The sequence below is a fragment of the Nannobrachium achirus genome (genome assembly GCF_963921795.1).
Source record: "Nannobrachium achirus genome assembly, chromosome: 4".
Classification (NCBI taxonomy): domain Eukaryota; kingdom Metazoa; phylum Chordata; class Actinopteri; order Myctophiformes; family Myctophidae; genus Nannobrachium; species Nannobrachium achirus.
The window spans coordinates 29,744,498-29,759,514 of NC_137813.1; the positions used below are offsets into that span (position 1 = coordinate 29,744,498).

The 15,017-nt window shown below is 43.2% G+C and overlaps 1 protein-coding gene across 1 annotated transcript in view; it reads left to right on the forward strand.

Annotated features, from left to right (window-relative positions):
- Positions 1-15,017, forward strand: part of ciita (class II, major histocompatibility complex, transactivator) — a 42,632-nt gene that overhangs the window by 21,321 nt on the left and 6,294 nt on the right. The window contains exons 14-19 of the mRNA XM_080723203.1: positions 184-1,514; positions 2,024-2,563; positions 12,393-12,572; positions 13,519-13,653; positions 14,349-14,429; positions 14,799-14,882. Of these exons, the coding sequence (XP_080579329.1) occupies positions 184-1,514; positions 2,024-2,563; positions 12,393-12,572; positions 13,519-13,653; positions 14,349-14,429; positions 14,799-14,882 (2,351 nt within the window). The remainder of the gene's footprint in view (positions 1-183; positions 1,515-2,023; positions 2,564-12,392; positions 12,573-13,518; positions 13,654-14,348; positions 14,430-14,798; positions 14,883-15,017) is intronic.

Genomic DNA, 15,017 nt, shown 5'->3' on the forward strand with positions numbered 1-15,017 from the left:
ATGGTGTGTGCCTTTTTTAAGGTGTATTTCAAGGTGAGATATTATTATAAGCCCTCTGTTTGTTGTTGTTGTTGTTGTTGTTGTTTTGCATTTATTTGTATAACTGTATCTTAAAACCAAACCAAAAATAAACCTCATTGTAACTCATTTGTACCACACTTTTCCCAACCTTTTTCTTCTCAGATATTTGTGGACTCAGCTGGAACCAATCGCAAACGCTGTGTACTGTTAATAGGCAACGCTGGCATGGGAAAGACATCCCTGATCAAGAAGCTCTGTCTCGATTGGTCCAGCGGCTCCCTCCCTCAATTTGACTTTGTCTTCTTGTTGGACGGTAAAGCTCTCATCCTAACCGAACCGACGTACAGCCTTCACACCCTCCTGCTCCGCCTCTCCCCCACCACTGCTGCTTGGTCAGACCCTGACTGCGTCCTCACTCAGGTCCTCAAAGCCCCCAAACGCCTTCTAATCATCTTTGATGGCTTCGAAGAGTTGCGGGACTACGAGGTTTTGCTCCAGGGTCTGGAGAAGGACGTGGCTACGTCACTACAGAGAGACTCAGAGGAAGAGAGCTTTACGGTTAGACAGCTGTACTCTGCCATCCTCCAGAGGGTTCTCCTGCCAGGCTCCACTCTCCTGATATCCTCCCGACCGCGAGGCTTAGCCACCCAGCTGCTGCGGCGGGCCGACAGCCTTCTGGAGCTTGGTGGCTTTGGCTCAGCAGAAGTACAAGGTTATCTGTCTCAGTACTTCTGCGATCCAGCACTCAGGGCCTCTGCTGTGGACAGGCTGGAGAGCAGCAGGTATATGCAGAGCCTCTGCTGGAACCCCGGGCTGTGCCGACTGGTGTGCTCGGTTCTAGAACACTCCCAATGTTCAGAGGGTCTACCCGGCACACTGACTGGCCTCTGCCATCAAGCGCTCAAGGTGAGAGTGGGGCGGGGGCATCGGAACACACACGCAGACACCCAGACGAGGACGGTGACACACTCCAGAGAAGAGACCCTAAAGCACAAGCCAGGCACCGCTCGCTCACAGCGCCGTCGCACCCGCACTCCGAGCAATGTTAGAACACGCGCTCGCTCTCACGCCCAGGTGGAGAGGAGAAAGGAGACAGTAAACGAGGAGGGAGATGGAGGTGGAGAAGAAGTTATGAAGGAGGAGGGAGAGTTTCTGTCCCAGCTAAGTTCTTTGGCCTGGGATGGCATCAGAAACAACTCTTCCCTTGTCCCTGTGGGACGAAGCAGCTACAGTACGCTGAGGACACTGGGCCTCAGGATGGGGCTGTTCCACTGTCACCACCCGAGGAGGGGGCAGGGTGAAGCAGCAAGACTAGGAGGTGGAGGAGAGGTGAAGGAGAAGAAAAGAAGAGGGAGACCAAGAAAAAGAGGAGGAGGAAGGAGCTATGAAATGCAGGACAATGAATTCAATGCTGTCGTGGATGACTACATTCTGTCTTGGGCCAACCCCTTCTTGCAGAGTTTCCTGGCAGCTGTGCATCTGTCTATGTCCAGGTAAAACACAATTTTTAGTTCAAAACAAAAAAAGTTATATAGGTTAGGAAATGACCAAAAAAATCTGCCAAATGTTTATGTATGTCACTTGTATGACTTGTTTGTTCATCTATTTTCGTTTTGTGGTTTAGGTTTAATATTTTTGTCATAATAAAATATTTAAAAATAAATGTGTACATTGACGGATTTCAGGAGGTGTCCCAAGATAAACTCCATGGTTTTGAAAAGACAATTAGGCCAGCTCTTATTTTACTGTTAGAAATAATCTGAAGGTATAACAATATAAGTAAAAAAACATATATATTGTATAATGTAGTCACTTTCGAGTGGTTCCCTCATATATCTGGAGGTATTGGTTCAATATTTATAAAACCTACAGTCAGACTTAACCACTTTCACTTTCCATATCTCTTTTCACATCCCATTTCCTACCTGTCCTTGTTTTTACATTCCTTTTTCTTTTTCACTTTTTCACTTTTCCTTCTGCCTTGTTCCCTCTCTCTCTCCAGGACTGTATCAGACCGTGCATTCCTCCTCCAGACTGTTCCCTTCCAGTCAGGCCCCAAGGTGCGTCGCCGGACCCATAGGGAGGAGCTTGACCTCACTCAGCGATTGGCCGTCGGCCTGCTATTCCTCCATAGGGCGGAGCTGCAGGAATCTCACCTGTACACAGACACGCCCTCCATGGACACAGTGGTCGCCAAGCGGACCCTAGTAAGAGAACACATGGAGGGCGTCAGCTACGGTGACCTAAGCCCCGCCCAGCTCTTGGAGGCGTGTCACTACGTTCACGAGGCGAGCGTGCCTCGTGGTGACGGCGGCAGGAACAGGTGTGGTGTGCGACTGCTCGACCACCTGGCGAGGAACCTTCCTGAGACTCTGATGTTCTGTGGCGTTCCGCTCTATCCGCCTGACGTGTTGGTGCTGGGGAAGGTTCTGGAGCAAGCTGGAGCTGCGGGCAGGAGATTGTGTCTGGGTGCAGAGGAGACTGGTATACGCGTGTCTGGACTCAAAGCTCTGCTGGACCACAGCTGCATTCATACATACAGGTACAGTTCATCTTTCCACCTTTGTTGATCTATCTGACATTGTACCTGAACTCTTAAACAGTGTGATTTAAGGACACGTCATTTCGACACATGGCTGCACTTTCTGTTAAAGGATAGTCACCCAAACCAATGCCACCCTCTCCCACATTATTATTATAATTTTCTTTTTTTAAAGTTATTTCTTCAGGCTTCCCTGCCTTTATTGATAGTACAGTGGAGAGAGACAGGAAAGGAGAGAGTCAGGGAGTGCCATGCACCCTAACCCGAACCACTTGGCTATAGCCTGGGGCTATCCTTAGCCCCAAAGCTATCCTTTACTCTAGACAAACCCACGACTGGACTGATGACAATTACTGTGCTGTATTCTACAGTTAAGGCCCTTTCCCACTGGGCGCGATAACGATAAAGATAAAGATAACCTGCCATGTGAATGGAGTTCCGACAAGATGGCGACCGAGTAGGACGCGTTTGTTGAGCTCTGTGGAGGTGCAAAGTTTTCACATTTTTTAAGCCCATTTTGTACTGCCTTTATAGTTCTTTTGAGACTTTAAACGCCAAAACACTGGTGAGCGTCTGTTTTTGCAGTTGTTTCGTGTTTCATGCCGAATACGATTAACACGAGGTCGAGGAGTACCAGGTCTCCGACCGCAAACGCTGACAACATGGCCGGCGCAATGCAGGGCGACGCTGACGCTCCGGTTACAAAGAGCATGCTGCGCGAGGTCCTCAAGGAATCACTGAAAGAGTTTATGGATGGTTTTATTCAACCCATGATGCTTGGCTTGGAGAAGAAATTACTGAAGAAGATTGATGACTTCGGAAAGGAGCTGCGTCCTGCAGTCGCCACGCTGAACACGACCGTGGCTGAACATGGGGAGGCCATTGAGAACTTTGGTTCCTCCATGGACAGTTTGCAGATGTGTATCACTGAATTGGAGAGAAGATGTGCTAATCTGGAGGAGAAGCTCGTCATAGCAGAAGACCGGAGTCGTAGGAACAACATAAGAGTGATTGGGATCTCTCCTGGGCTAGAAAAGGCTGACCCAGTGGCCTTTATCCAGTCTTTTTTGCAGAAAACATTCCCCGACGAGTTTCCCGACTCCCCCCCGGAGGTGGATCGTGCTCATCGGACCGGCAATCCACGTTCTGATAAGCCAAGGGCTTTCCTGGCAAGGATCCATTTTTTCCGGGTAAAGGAACGCATACTCCAGCTCTCCAGGAAAGCAGGCCAACTGACATACAATGGCAAAAAGGTGTATATTTTCCCCGACTGGTCTGCTGAAACATCAAAGAGAAGGGCAGCTTTCGGGCCAGTAAAGGAATTCCTACGTTCCATCACCGCGGAAGGAGTTAAATACGGAATAAGGCACCCGAGCAAATTCTGGATAACCGTGGATGAGGCGACTTCTACTTTCAACTCACCCAAGGAAGCTCTGGCCTTTTGCAAGGATAAGTTCAAGACTCCAGGTGCTGCGGACGAGACTCTAGCTACGCAGGATGATGAGACGACAGTTACAGAGAACTAACTTTTACCAGGGACACTTTTGCTTTCGTGATCGCGTGCTTTCAAACACATTCTGCCGATGTGATATCCTTTTGCCTTTAATGGACTGTTGGTAAGCTGGCTGGGACTTTGGAGATGACTTTTACGCAGCGTCTTTCTTTCCTCACTCTCTCCTCCTCCTCCTCCCCAAAGGGTGAGTTGTTAATGTAAGCCTACTTATTGTTTTGGACTCATCATCTGACTTGACGTTGTGTTTTCAAGTGTTTCGTTTCATAATGCCTATTTTATTTGTATTGAAGAATAAGATATATTTTATTTTTTAATAAGATCTGTAAGCAGATGGGTGTTACTCGTTTTAATTTAGGTTACCGCAAGGAGAGAGGATTTAGGGCTGCTAAAGCTATACGCATAATTCACTGTCTTTTTTGTTTGAATATAATGGACATTGTTCTTGTTATTATTGTATTCTTTTTCTTTGCTCTTATTGAGCGTTGTGCTGCTTACTATATAGGTCTAGAGGGTTTTTATCTCTCTCTGTTAAGCTTTGTCTAACGTGTTCCGTGTCCCGGTTCGGAGCCTGCTCTCTCTCTCGTCTTCCCTCTGTGTCTCTCTATCTATCTCGGCTTTCTCTCTCTCTCTCTCTCTCTCTCTCTCTCTCTCTCTCTATGGCTCTCTCTCTCGCTGTGTGTGTGTGTGTGTCTCTCTCTCTCTCTCTCTCTCTCTCTCTCTCTTTCTGTTAGGTAATGACGGCTATGTTGGTTGTTAGTTTATGGTTCGTTTATGCCTCCTAAAACGCTACTTTCTCGGGTAGGAGGGCGAGACTGGGCTTTGGCCTTTGTATTGAGTAATGTAGCCTACTGTTTAAGGCGAAACAGATATAAATAATATGGTCTAAATTGTGAAGGCTCCGCGGTTCCAGAGACCACTCGCTCTCCCGCCCTTTCTCTATGTCTCTCTACCTATCTCTGCTTTTCCTCTCTCTCTCTCTCCCTGGCTCATTGACTCGTTCTTTTCTTTTCTTTTTTTTCTAATCTCAATAGCTGGCGGATGTACGATCTCGTGGCGCGTTGGCTCTACGTGCTCGTGGATCCGCTGTCTGGGGGGGAGGGGGGGGGGGGTAGTTATTTACCTACTTTACTTGTTGTCTTCTACAATGTTAATTTCTTGATGGGGGAGAGGGGAGCTCTGTATTGGGGATATTTATTTTGTAGTCGTGATTGGGTATGTTCACTGTTTGAAGTATGGTAGTTTACTGTTTAAGACGGAAACAGACTTAACTAATATGATTGACATTTATCTAAGTTTGCACTGGCCTTTTGGGCATGTACAGGGAGCTGTATATGGCGCAGTATGCATCTTGTGTGCTGTGTTGTATATGGTTTCCTAATCATACATAACTGTGTTTTATGTAAATACTTATGTATACAGACTTTTCTTTTCTTTCTTTTTTTTTCCCCTTCTAATTAGTAATTGTGGTTTGTATGCATGGATGCATAGGGGGGGCTGTATGTGGCGCAGTATGCATTAACACGGTGTGTGCTTTGCTGCATATGGCCCCCCGGATGTGCTTTTAATTTCTATTTCTAACTACATATGTAAGTGCATATATATTTTATATCATATACACTGATTTCCTTTTTTATTTATTTTTATTATTAATATTATATTAGTGCCGTGTCGTGGTGACAGCCTTATTTCCACTTATCTGTCACAAGTGTTTGGTTATTTGCATTAACGTGGCTTATAGGGCTTTATCACATTCTAAGTGGGCCTAATGCTGGACTGATTATTATTATTACAGTTGTTATAGTCCCCTCTTTTTTTTCCCCTTTATTCTTTTCTTTTTTCTCTCCCCCTTCTTTACTAGAAATGTTAACATACCATTCTCATTTATTTAAGTGATATGAAGTGGGGAGATTGATCATAATTTGAGCGGATGGAATGTTTGAGAGCTATTCAGCCACAAGAAGGCACTTTTTTGTTGTTGTTGTTTTTACTTTGGTGATCTGTTATATATTTACATAACCACCAGAGGGCAATGTATGGTTACTTTTGGGCAGTTACTTGTTTGCACTCTCTGACAGAGTGAAATGAAGGTTGACTAATAGGTTGATGGGGTGGGGAACTGTTTTTGTGCACTCTGATGCTAATGGGGTTTTCCCCCTCAAGCTTCAATGTTATGTGTTTTTTTATGTTCGTTTGATGTTGCTTTTTCCTTTCTGTTCCTTTTGGGGTTGTTTTGTTTTTCTGTTGGGAAGGTTTGTTGTGAGGGACCAACTAGGAAATTCTAAAATGTTCTACTGTGCTTGCTGTGCGTATGGTTTGAACCACAATTATGACAGAATATAAATTTCTAAGTTTCAATGTAAGGGGAGCGAATATACCGCATAAGCGAACCAGCATTTTGGGGGTTTTGCGATCTAAATCAATTGACTTTGCATTTATACAGGAGTCTCATCTTTTAAAAGAGCATTCCAACCGATTGGCTAATAAACATTATCGTGTTTTAGCCTTTTCAGCTGCTTCTTCCAAAACCAAGGGAGTAGCCATATTGGCTAGACGTAACCTTAGGTTGGATTTTTTGGGTGATTGGTCTGACAGTGACGGGAGGATAGCTGTTGCTAAAATCCGCTTGGAGGGTAAAATGCTAGCACTAGTCTCTGTGTATGCTCCAAATGTTTTAGACAAAGAGTTTTACAAATTACTAACTAAAACCTTATTGGAACTGACGGATTTCAAAATCATTGTTGGTGCTGACTTCAATGCAACATGGCAACATAACCTAGATAGATCCACTGGGGTAGAAAGCAGAGAACAAGCACTAGCGTCTGCAGAACTACGTGCTTGGGCAAACTCAACTGGCTTACTCGACATCTGGCGTTTAATGAACCCAACGGTTAGAGATTTTTCTTTTCTGTCGGGTAGGCATGCTTCATTCTCTAGGATCGATTACGTTTTTGCCCCTGTTAGCTTGTTTCATAAAATTGCCAAGGTAGAGTTGCTCCCAATGTCACTCTCGGATCACAAGGCGGTGCTGTGTGTTGCTTCACTGAAACAGGTTATAGATAGAGCTCCTAGATGGCGGTTTAACACCACACTGCTGCGCGATGCGGCATTTGTAGCTCAGTTTCAAACTGGTTTGCGCGAATTTATAAATATCAATACAGGCTCAGTTGAGGATCCCAGAATTCTTTGGGATGCAATTAAAGGCTTTATCAGGAGTAATACAACCCTCTATGCGTCCACTCAGAGAAAATTAAGGTCAGCCAAACTGGTGGAATTGGAATCTCGGTTTTCTACTTTGGATAATTCTCTCCAAAATAACTTTGATGTTAGTACAGCAACCCAGAGGGAGCTAGTTAAGAAAGAAATTAACTCCATTCTCAAGCGCCGCTCAGAATTTCAAATGAAACGCACAAGGCAAAACTACTATTTTAATAGTGCAAGACCCAGTCACTTACTGGCTTTACGTCTTAGATCCAATGAGCATTTTGCTGATATTGTTAGTGTCAAATCAACAACGGGAGCCATGGTTACAGAACCCAAAGAGGTCAATGCCACGTTTCGTGCTTTTTATGATGAGCTCTACACCTCCGAGGTCATTCACGATGATGCAGTATGCAATGATTTTTTATCCAACATACAGTTACCAACCCTTAGCGAGGCGGATGCGGAAGCCTTAGATAGACCGCTCCATCTGGCGGAATTACAGGAAGCTGTGCTCGCAATGCGTAGGGGCAAGTCGCCTGGTTTGGATGGGATACCCCCTGAACTTTATGCCATCTTTTGGGAAGATCTAGGTCAGCTGATGCTAGACATGTTTCGATATGCAATTGAAAGTGGCTCTTTCTCCAGGGATGTGAATGTAGCTATTATATCATTATTGTTGAAGAAGAACAAGGATCCCACAGATTGCGCAAGCTATAGACCGCTTTCACTTTTGAATTCTGATCTAAAAGTTTTTGCTAAGGTGCTTGCGCGTCGCTTGCAGGGTTTTATGACCACCTTAGTACACTGTGATCAGACAGGTTTCATAGGAACTAGACTAGCCTCTGATAATGCTAGACGACTATTGCATATCATCGATAGGGCTAAGGAGCTGAGGACCCCCGCCGCAGTGTTGTCGCTCGATGCGTTGAAGGCATTTGATCGTCTGGAATGGTCTTACCTGTGGGCTGTGCTAGATAAAATGGGATTTGGTGCTTCATTCATACATTTTGTTAAAGTACTTTATTCTAATCCATCAGCGATGGTCCTAACCGGTAAGATCTGTTCGCCGCTATTCACGATTGGCAGATCTTCAAGGCAGGGTTGTCCCCTTAGTCCTCTCCTTTTCGCACTTTCACTCGAACCCTTGGCTCAGACAGTGCGTCAGTCTGCAGATATTACTCCTGTTTCGATTAACAACACACAGCATCGCATTTCCCTATATGCTGATGATATTCTACTGTTCATTGAGAATGCACCACAGTCAATTACTCATGTCCTTCAAATTTTTGATCAGTTCAGTTCCATTTCCGGCTACAAAATTAATTGGACGAAGTCAGCCCTTCTACCTCTAAATGATCAGATGAGATCTGCTATTCTGCCGTCCATAATCCCAGTAGTAAGCCAATTCAAATATCTTGGCATAGATATTTTCCCCTCTCTTCAGGCTATTGTTAAGAACAACTATGGTGACACTCTAAATAAGATTTGTCTTGATTTAGATAGATGGTCATCTTTGCCCAACTCTCTCCAAGCTCGAGTTTCAATCATAAAGATGAATGTTCTTCCTAGGGTTAACTTTGTAAGCTCTATGCTCCCTTTGCCACCACCGCCGCAATACTGGAATAAGCTTCACTCTTCGATATCTAAGTTTGTGTGGAAAGGGAAACGCCCTCGTCTTAAACTTTCTCTATTACAACGTGCTAGAGATGATGGCGGCCTTTCATTGCCCAACTTTAAATTTTATTATTGGGCCTTCACGCTCCGCCCCCTTTTAAATTGGTTTAACCCAGCAAATAAGGTTTCTTGGAGAGAGCTTGAGGAGAGTTTAGTGCAGCCTGTTGAATTGAGAGATCTTATCTATTCAAACATAACTACACATCAATGCAAAGTTCGCTTTGGACCTATCATTTCTCATTTAGTGGCAGTATGGAGGGCAGCTGAAAAGATGTGTAAGATTGATTGTAAATGGAACTTATTTTCCCCAGTGTTCAATAATCAAAGACTTTTAATCGAGGATCGCCCCATTCGCTTTCCAAGGTGGAGGGCTAAGGGGATTCGTACATTAGGGGACTTATTTGATAGAAATGGTTTACGACCTTTTCGAGATTTGTGTGACATCTTCAATCTGCCTGGAAATACCCTTTTTTTCTACTTCCAACTGAGAACGTCCATGAGGACCTATGGGGTCCCATGGCAAGCTCCCCTTAGATTGCACCCCTTCCATGAGTTTATCTGTGATGGTAACAGAACAAGAGGTTTGGTTTCCACCCTATATGGTTTTTTATTAGACTGTAGTTATGGGCCCCTATCTGTTGATACTGTTTGGAGGAATGATGTACCAAATTTGGACCCTGACTTTTGTTGGGACACAGTATGGTCTAACATTAGGCTATCTTCTAGAAATCCAGACCATCAACAAATTCATTTAAATTTTGTTCATCGGACTTATTTAACTCCTCGCAGACTATGTGCTATGAGGATTTTGAATAATCCAACTGCACTCTCTGCGCCTCAAATAGTATTGGTACCTTCCTTCACATGGTTTGGGAATGCCCAAATGTGTCGTCATTCTGGAATATGGTTGCCTCAAAACTTTCAACTATTTTTAGTATCAATATCATATCTTCTCCTTCTTTATTTTTATTAAATGACGTCTCACAGTTGCAACTAAACAATATACGCAAGCGCATCTTCTTTGCTGGATTAACGGCGGCGAAGAAGATGGTAGCTACGCGGTGGAAACCTCCTCATACGTTAACGTTTCGCCAGTGGGCCTTAACCTTTCTAGATATAGTATATTTAGAGCAGTCGATAGCAAGGTTACACGGAGCAAAAGAAGAAAACATTAATATGTGGTCGGACATTGCAGATAGGCTTAAGGCTATGATTCAAGAAATCACTATATAGTGGTAACAGCCTAGCACAGGCATGCACTATTGTACATTCCGTGTTGGTCCGGGGAAAGGGGGTGGGTGGGTCTTCTTTTCCTTTTCTTGTTTTGCTATTGTTTGTGTTGTTTGTCTGTTAATTGCATTTTTCTTTTGATTATGGAAAATAAAAATAATTGATAACAAAAAAAAAAAAAACCTGCCATGTGAATGTTGTTCTGTTTTTTTAGTAAAAAAAAAACAAAAAACTAAATAAACATAATGTTTAAAAAAAAAAGATAAAGATAACCATAATGATAATGATAAAAAATATTGTTTTCAATTGAAGTGGATGGTAGCGTCCACACCACACCACAACGATAAAGCTGGCATAATTGATGTGAACGCCAACGTATCGTTATCGTTATCTTTATCACTTAGCTCTAGGGTTACCAACCATCCCGTAAAATACGGGATCGTCCCGTTTTTGTAAACTAAAAGACGTGTCCCGTATTGAACTCATACGGGACGCTCTTTGTCCCGTATTTTAAGGTTGGGGGATAAATATGAATGACGGGATGATTTAATTGAGAAATGTCAGCGATTCTGCCTGTCAGTGAGCTTCCACTCTGCTGCATCCCATTGCTGAGTGAGGCGCTGCGCTGTTTGTAGGCAGCTAATTGGCTCATTAACAGTGTTGCTAAGACACAGTCTCCGCCCCCTACACCAATCCATCCCATTAGTCCAGTCATTTTAGGCCAAAATTAGGCCAAACCTGGAACAAATTGCAATAGTAGCAAACTCAACTGATTTTGTATCCTCAATATGTCCTTAGTGAGGGAAAAAAAGTCCCAAGGAATCCCACCGGGGCAAAGTTTTGAAAACGACCTATCTACCTTCACTTACTATACACTACAATATAAAGGAAAAAATGACTGAAAAAAAATCTGCTTTAAGTGGGATGTGAGGGGTCAAACTAGGGTTTTTTAATTATTCTGAATCCATTGCAAGCATTTGTTTTGCACGAAAAACATTCCTTGGACCAGAAATGGCCACTCAAAACGTCAATTTTCATCAATTTTCATAAATTTTCAGTCTTTTGGGGTCCGTTTTTAGCCCAAGGAATGTTTTTCATGCAAAACAAATGCTTGCAATGGATTCAGAATAATTAAAAACACCTAGTTTGACCCCTCATATCCCACTTAAAGCAGATTTTTTTTTTCAGTCATTTTTTCCGTTATATTGTAGTCGTGTATAGTAATTGAAGGTAGGTAGGTCGTTTTCAAAACTTTGCCCCAGTGGGATTCCTTGGGACATTTTTCCCCTCACTAAGGACATAATGAGGATACAAAATCAGTTGAGTTTGCTACTATTGCAATTTGTTCCAGGTCTAACCCTAAAATGACTGGACTACATGGGCTGTAGGACGTGTAGGTTCAGTCCACATTCCACAAGTTGCCTGCGAGGCTGTGTGAGTGCGTGCGAGCGAGCATAAGACAGTACTCGGCTCAGAACATTATTTAATGTCTTTAAAAAAAACGTGTGACAGAAGATTGTGTACAAACAGATTAGACATGAATTCGTGATAGCCTAAACAACAAGGTGAAAAAGCAGGCAGGCAAGCAAGCAAGCAGAAAATAAGCCATGGGATGGTATTCCTGGGAGCACTACAGTAGTTTTGTCTGCCAACTAAAGCGACCCCAGACTGCAGGCTGGTATGTGAAATAACATAAGCATGCGTTGATTTTGTTTTTAAAACCTATGTTTATTACTGTATGCCAATATGATTAAACTAGTGTTGGGTAACCAGAGAGTGGGCACATGAGAACCAGGTAGACCTATATGTTTTGGAAAATTGACAGAAATAAAATATAGGCCTACACTACATGATTTTAAGGTAATAGGACGTGGCCCAAAGACACCCGAATTAATATTGTGAAAGGAAAAATATGATTTAATATAGGAAAATACCCGTTTTAGCCAACTTTATAACCGAAAATACACGATTTTTCGGCTGCGCCTACGGCACAGCAGGTGTCGTCAGATGTATAAGGAGGTGTCCCGTATTTGAAACTCTGGGAGTTGGCAACCCTACTTAGCTCTGGGTTAATGAGGGATTTAGACCTGGTCTAGGAACAAATATCAATCTTCAGAACATGCCGTATTCTCTGAAGTGATTCAATATTTTGGGTTACATATTAGCTTTTCATTTCTCCATTAATGTGACAAACTTTGGGTTTCTTTCCAGGGTGTGCATTGCTGGTGTCATAGCCCTATGGGAGGAGCTTGATCAAACTGGGGAGGAGACACTTCTTAAAGGGGCAGTGTCCAAATTCAAGCTTGACCCCATGAAAGCCACACAGCTGTGTCACTTGGAAAACCTGGCGAAGCTGATCGAGATACACACATATAGGAGACTGATGGACAGGTATGGTGATATAAACACACTAAAAACAGATTCGGCAGATAAATGCAGTGCCTTTACGAAGTTCGTTTTGGCAGTTCCAAGAGTTTCTAAGTAGCCAAACAAAACAAACATTGTGTAATTGGTCCAAAACACAATGTGGCCATGATTTATATTCTTTTAGCTCCACAATCTGCCAGCAACATACCGTGGACACTTTTGAATATAGGTTGTCTGAGGAAGGGCACTCGGGGTGGTGCAATGGTAAAGAATACCTGCCCACCACCTTAAAGGTTGTGGGTTCGAATCCAGCGTGGCACATCCAGATTTGTCAAGCATCAATTCTATACGAACTGATGTGTTTAGCAGTGAATACTTTGTGTTGCTAGTTTGAGTTTGAGCACTGTGAACTGGACCTAATAAAACACCAGTTGTAATCAATAAGGTAAGAATACAGGGAGTAGCTACAGGTTGAAGGTCACACAGCTGCCAGCAAAAAAGTGGGCCTTTATTTTACGATTCACACAGCTTAGTAGAGGATATCAAATGTTTTATGGTGTTTCTTTAGCCAACAGTCAGGGAGAGCGAGGCAATCTGTCTGTGCGCTTTGCTGATGTAGAACGTATATGTTTGTTGTGACTGTTACAGCACTGTAAATAAATCTTTCTATTATCATTTAATATCGTAGCTGAGTCACGGTTACTGTTCCTTGAGAGTTTCCATTCCACTAGAGATTTAGACTGGAATCCATAAATTAAGTAAGGATTTCCACGTCAGAACACAATTGACCCATGTTCGGGGGATGGAAGCCGGGTGGAGAGGTCACTGCATGTACTCCGAGCGTAGAGTGTTGGTTGGGAGGAGTAGGATGAACGAATAAGTAATACAAATGTAATAGAATAAAATACACATTTCTCTCTTTCTGTCTCTCTCTCTCTTTCTCTATGTCTGTCTCTACAACTACATACAGTACTCGCGTTATACAAAACTCCCGATGCGTTGACTGTGCACTGAGTATTGTCTTCTCTCCTAGTTCCAGCCAATCAGAGATCATTCTGGCAGAGGGTGTGCCAGCGGTCAGAGAGCTGCACAAGCTGGAGCTGGTGTGAGTAATGTAGCAGCACTGATTATGATGATGAAGATGATGATGATGATGATGATGATGATGATGATGATGATGGGAGTGATAACGATGGTTTTACTGCTTCAACTGATAAAGATGAGGATGAGGATGATGACTATGATGTCGATGTCGGTTTTGATACTAGTGAAGGGAAAAATCACAATCTTTCCAAGTAGGTTTTCAGTGAGGGATCTCAAAAGATGTACATACTGTACACATAGCCATAATACCAAAATAGAATGAAATAATTAAATGAAAAATACTGTATTAAGATCCAAGGTCCAAGATGCTTTTTATACTGTTCCTACGAAACAGTGTGGGCTTGCATGTAACACCATGTATGGGCACAAATATCTACCCTTTGGCTGCACATCATTGGCTAAGGGCCCTGCCTTTGTACTGTCCAAAGGTACAAAGGCAGTGTCTTACGTCATTTTGAGAAGAACTTGACTGATAGATTACGTCATTTTGAGGAGAACTTGACTGATAGATAAATAATGAAGATAACATACGTGTGCTCGCTTTCAGCGAGCCCACAATTACAGGAATGGGTTCAGGTTAAGAGGTCATGAAACTATATTTATATATTTTTTTAATAAGATCTTGACAAGGGGTTTTTAATCATAATTTTGATGTTACTGATGATTAATGTTGTGCGTGATGTGTGTCTTTTACAGGCTTGGTCCAGAGAATGGTCCCCTAGCTCTGCCTACGCTTTGTCAACTCCTCCCAGGCCTGAACAGCCTGCAGCACCTAGAGTCAGTATACACACTTTTCATACTTCTCTGTAACTTTGTAAATAACCTTATACTGCACAGCTTCTGTCAGGGTGTGTGACAGAAGCTGTTTGAAAATAGCCGATCTACAAGCTCACAGTGACCTTGAAGATCTGCTATTTTCAAAAGATTTTTATACATTTTGGCCTGGCGTAGTGGTCTGGGCACCTAGGCTCCAATGTAGCCTGAAAGCGCATTGCGGGTTCGAATCCCATTCCCGACGATCTTTGTTGCATGTCTCTCTCCATCTCTCTCTCTCTCCTTGTCTCCTGTCTGTCTCTACTGAAAACTATAAATAAAGGCCAAACACCCCAAAAATCTCTCTCTAACCTGCTCTCCGTCCTCCTGCAGCCTGGAGAACAATAAACTAGGAGACAGGGGAGTGGAGCGATTGGCTGTCACTCTGGCGTCCCTATCTGCTCTGGAGATTCTCAAGTGAGTCCCACAAGCTAAGCTCTCTGTGTCTTTACCATGGTTATTCATGCTGTTTGCTCTAGTCTACACGCTAGCTAGACATTATAAATGGCTTGTAATTAAAAGTAATTAAAAACAAGGGTCCCCGAAGCAGCA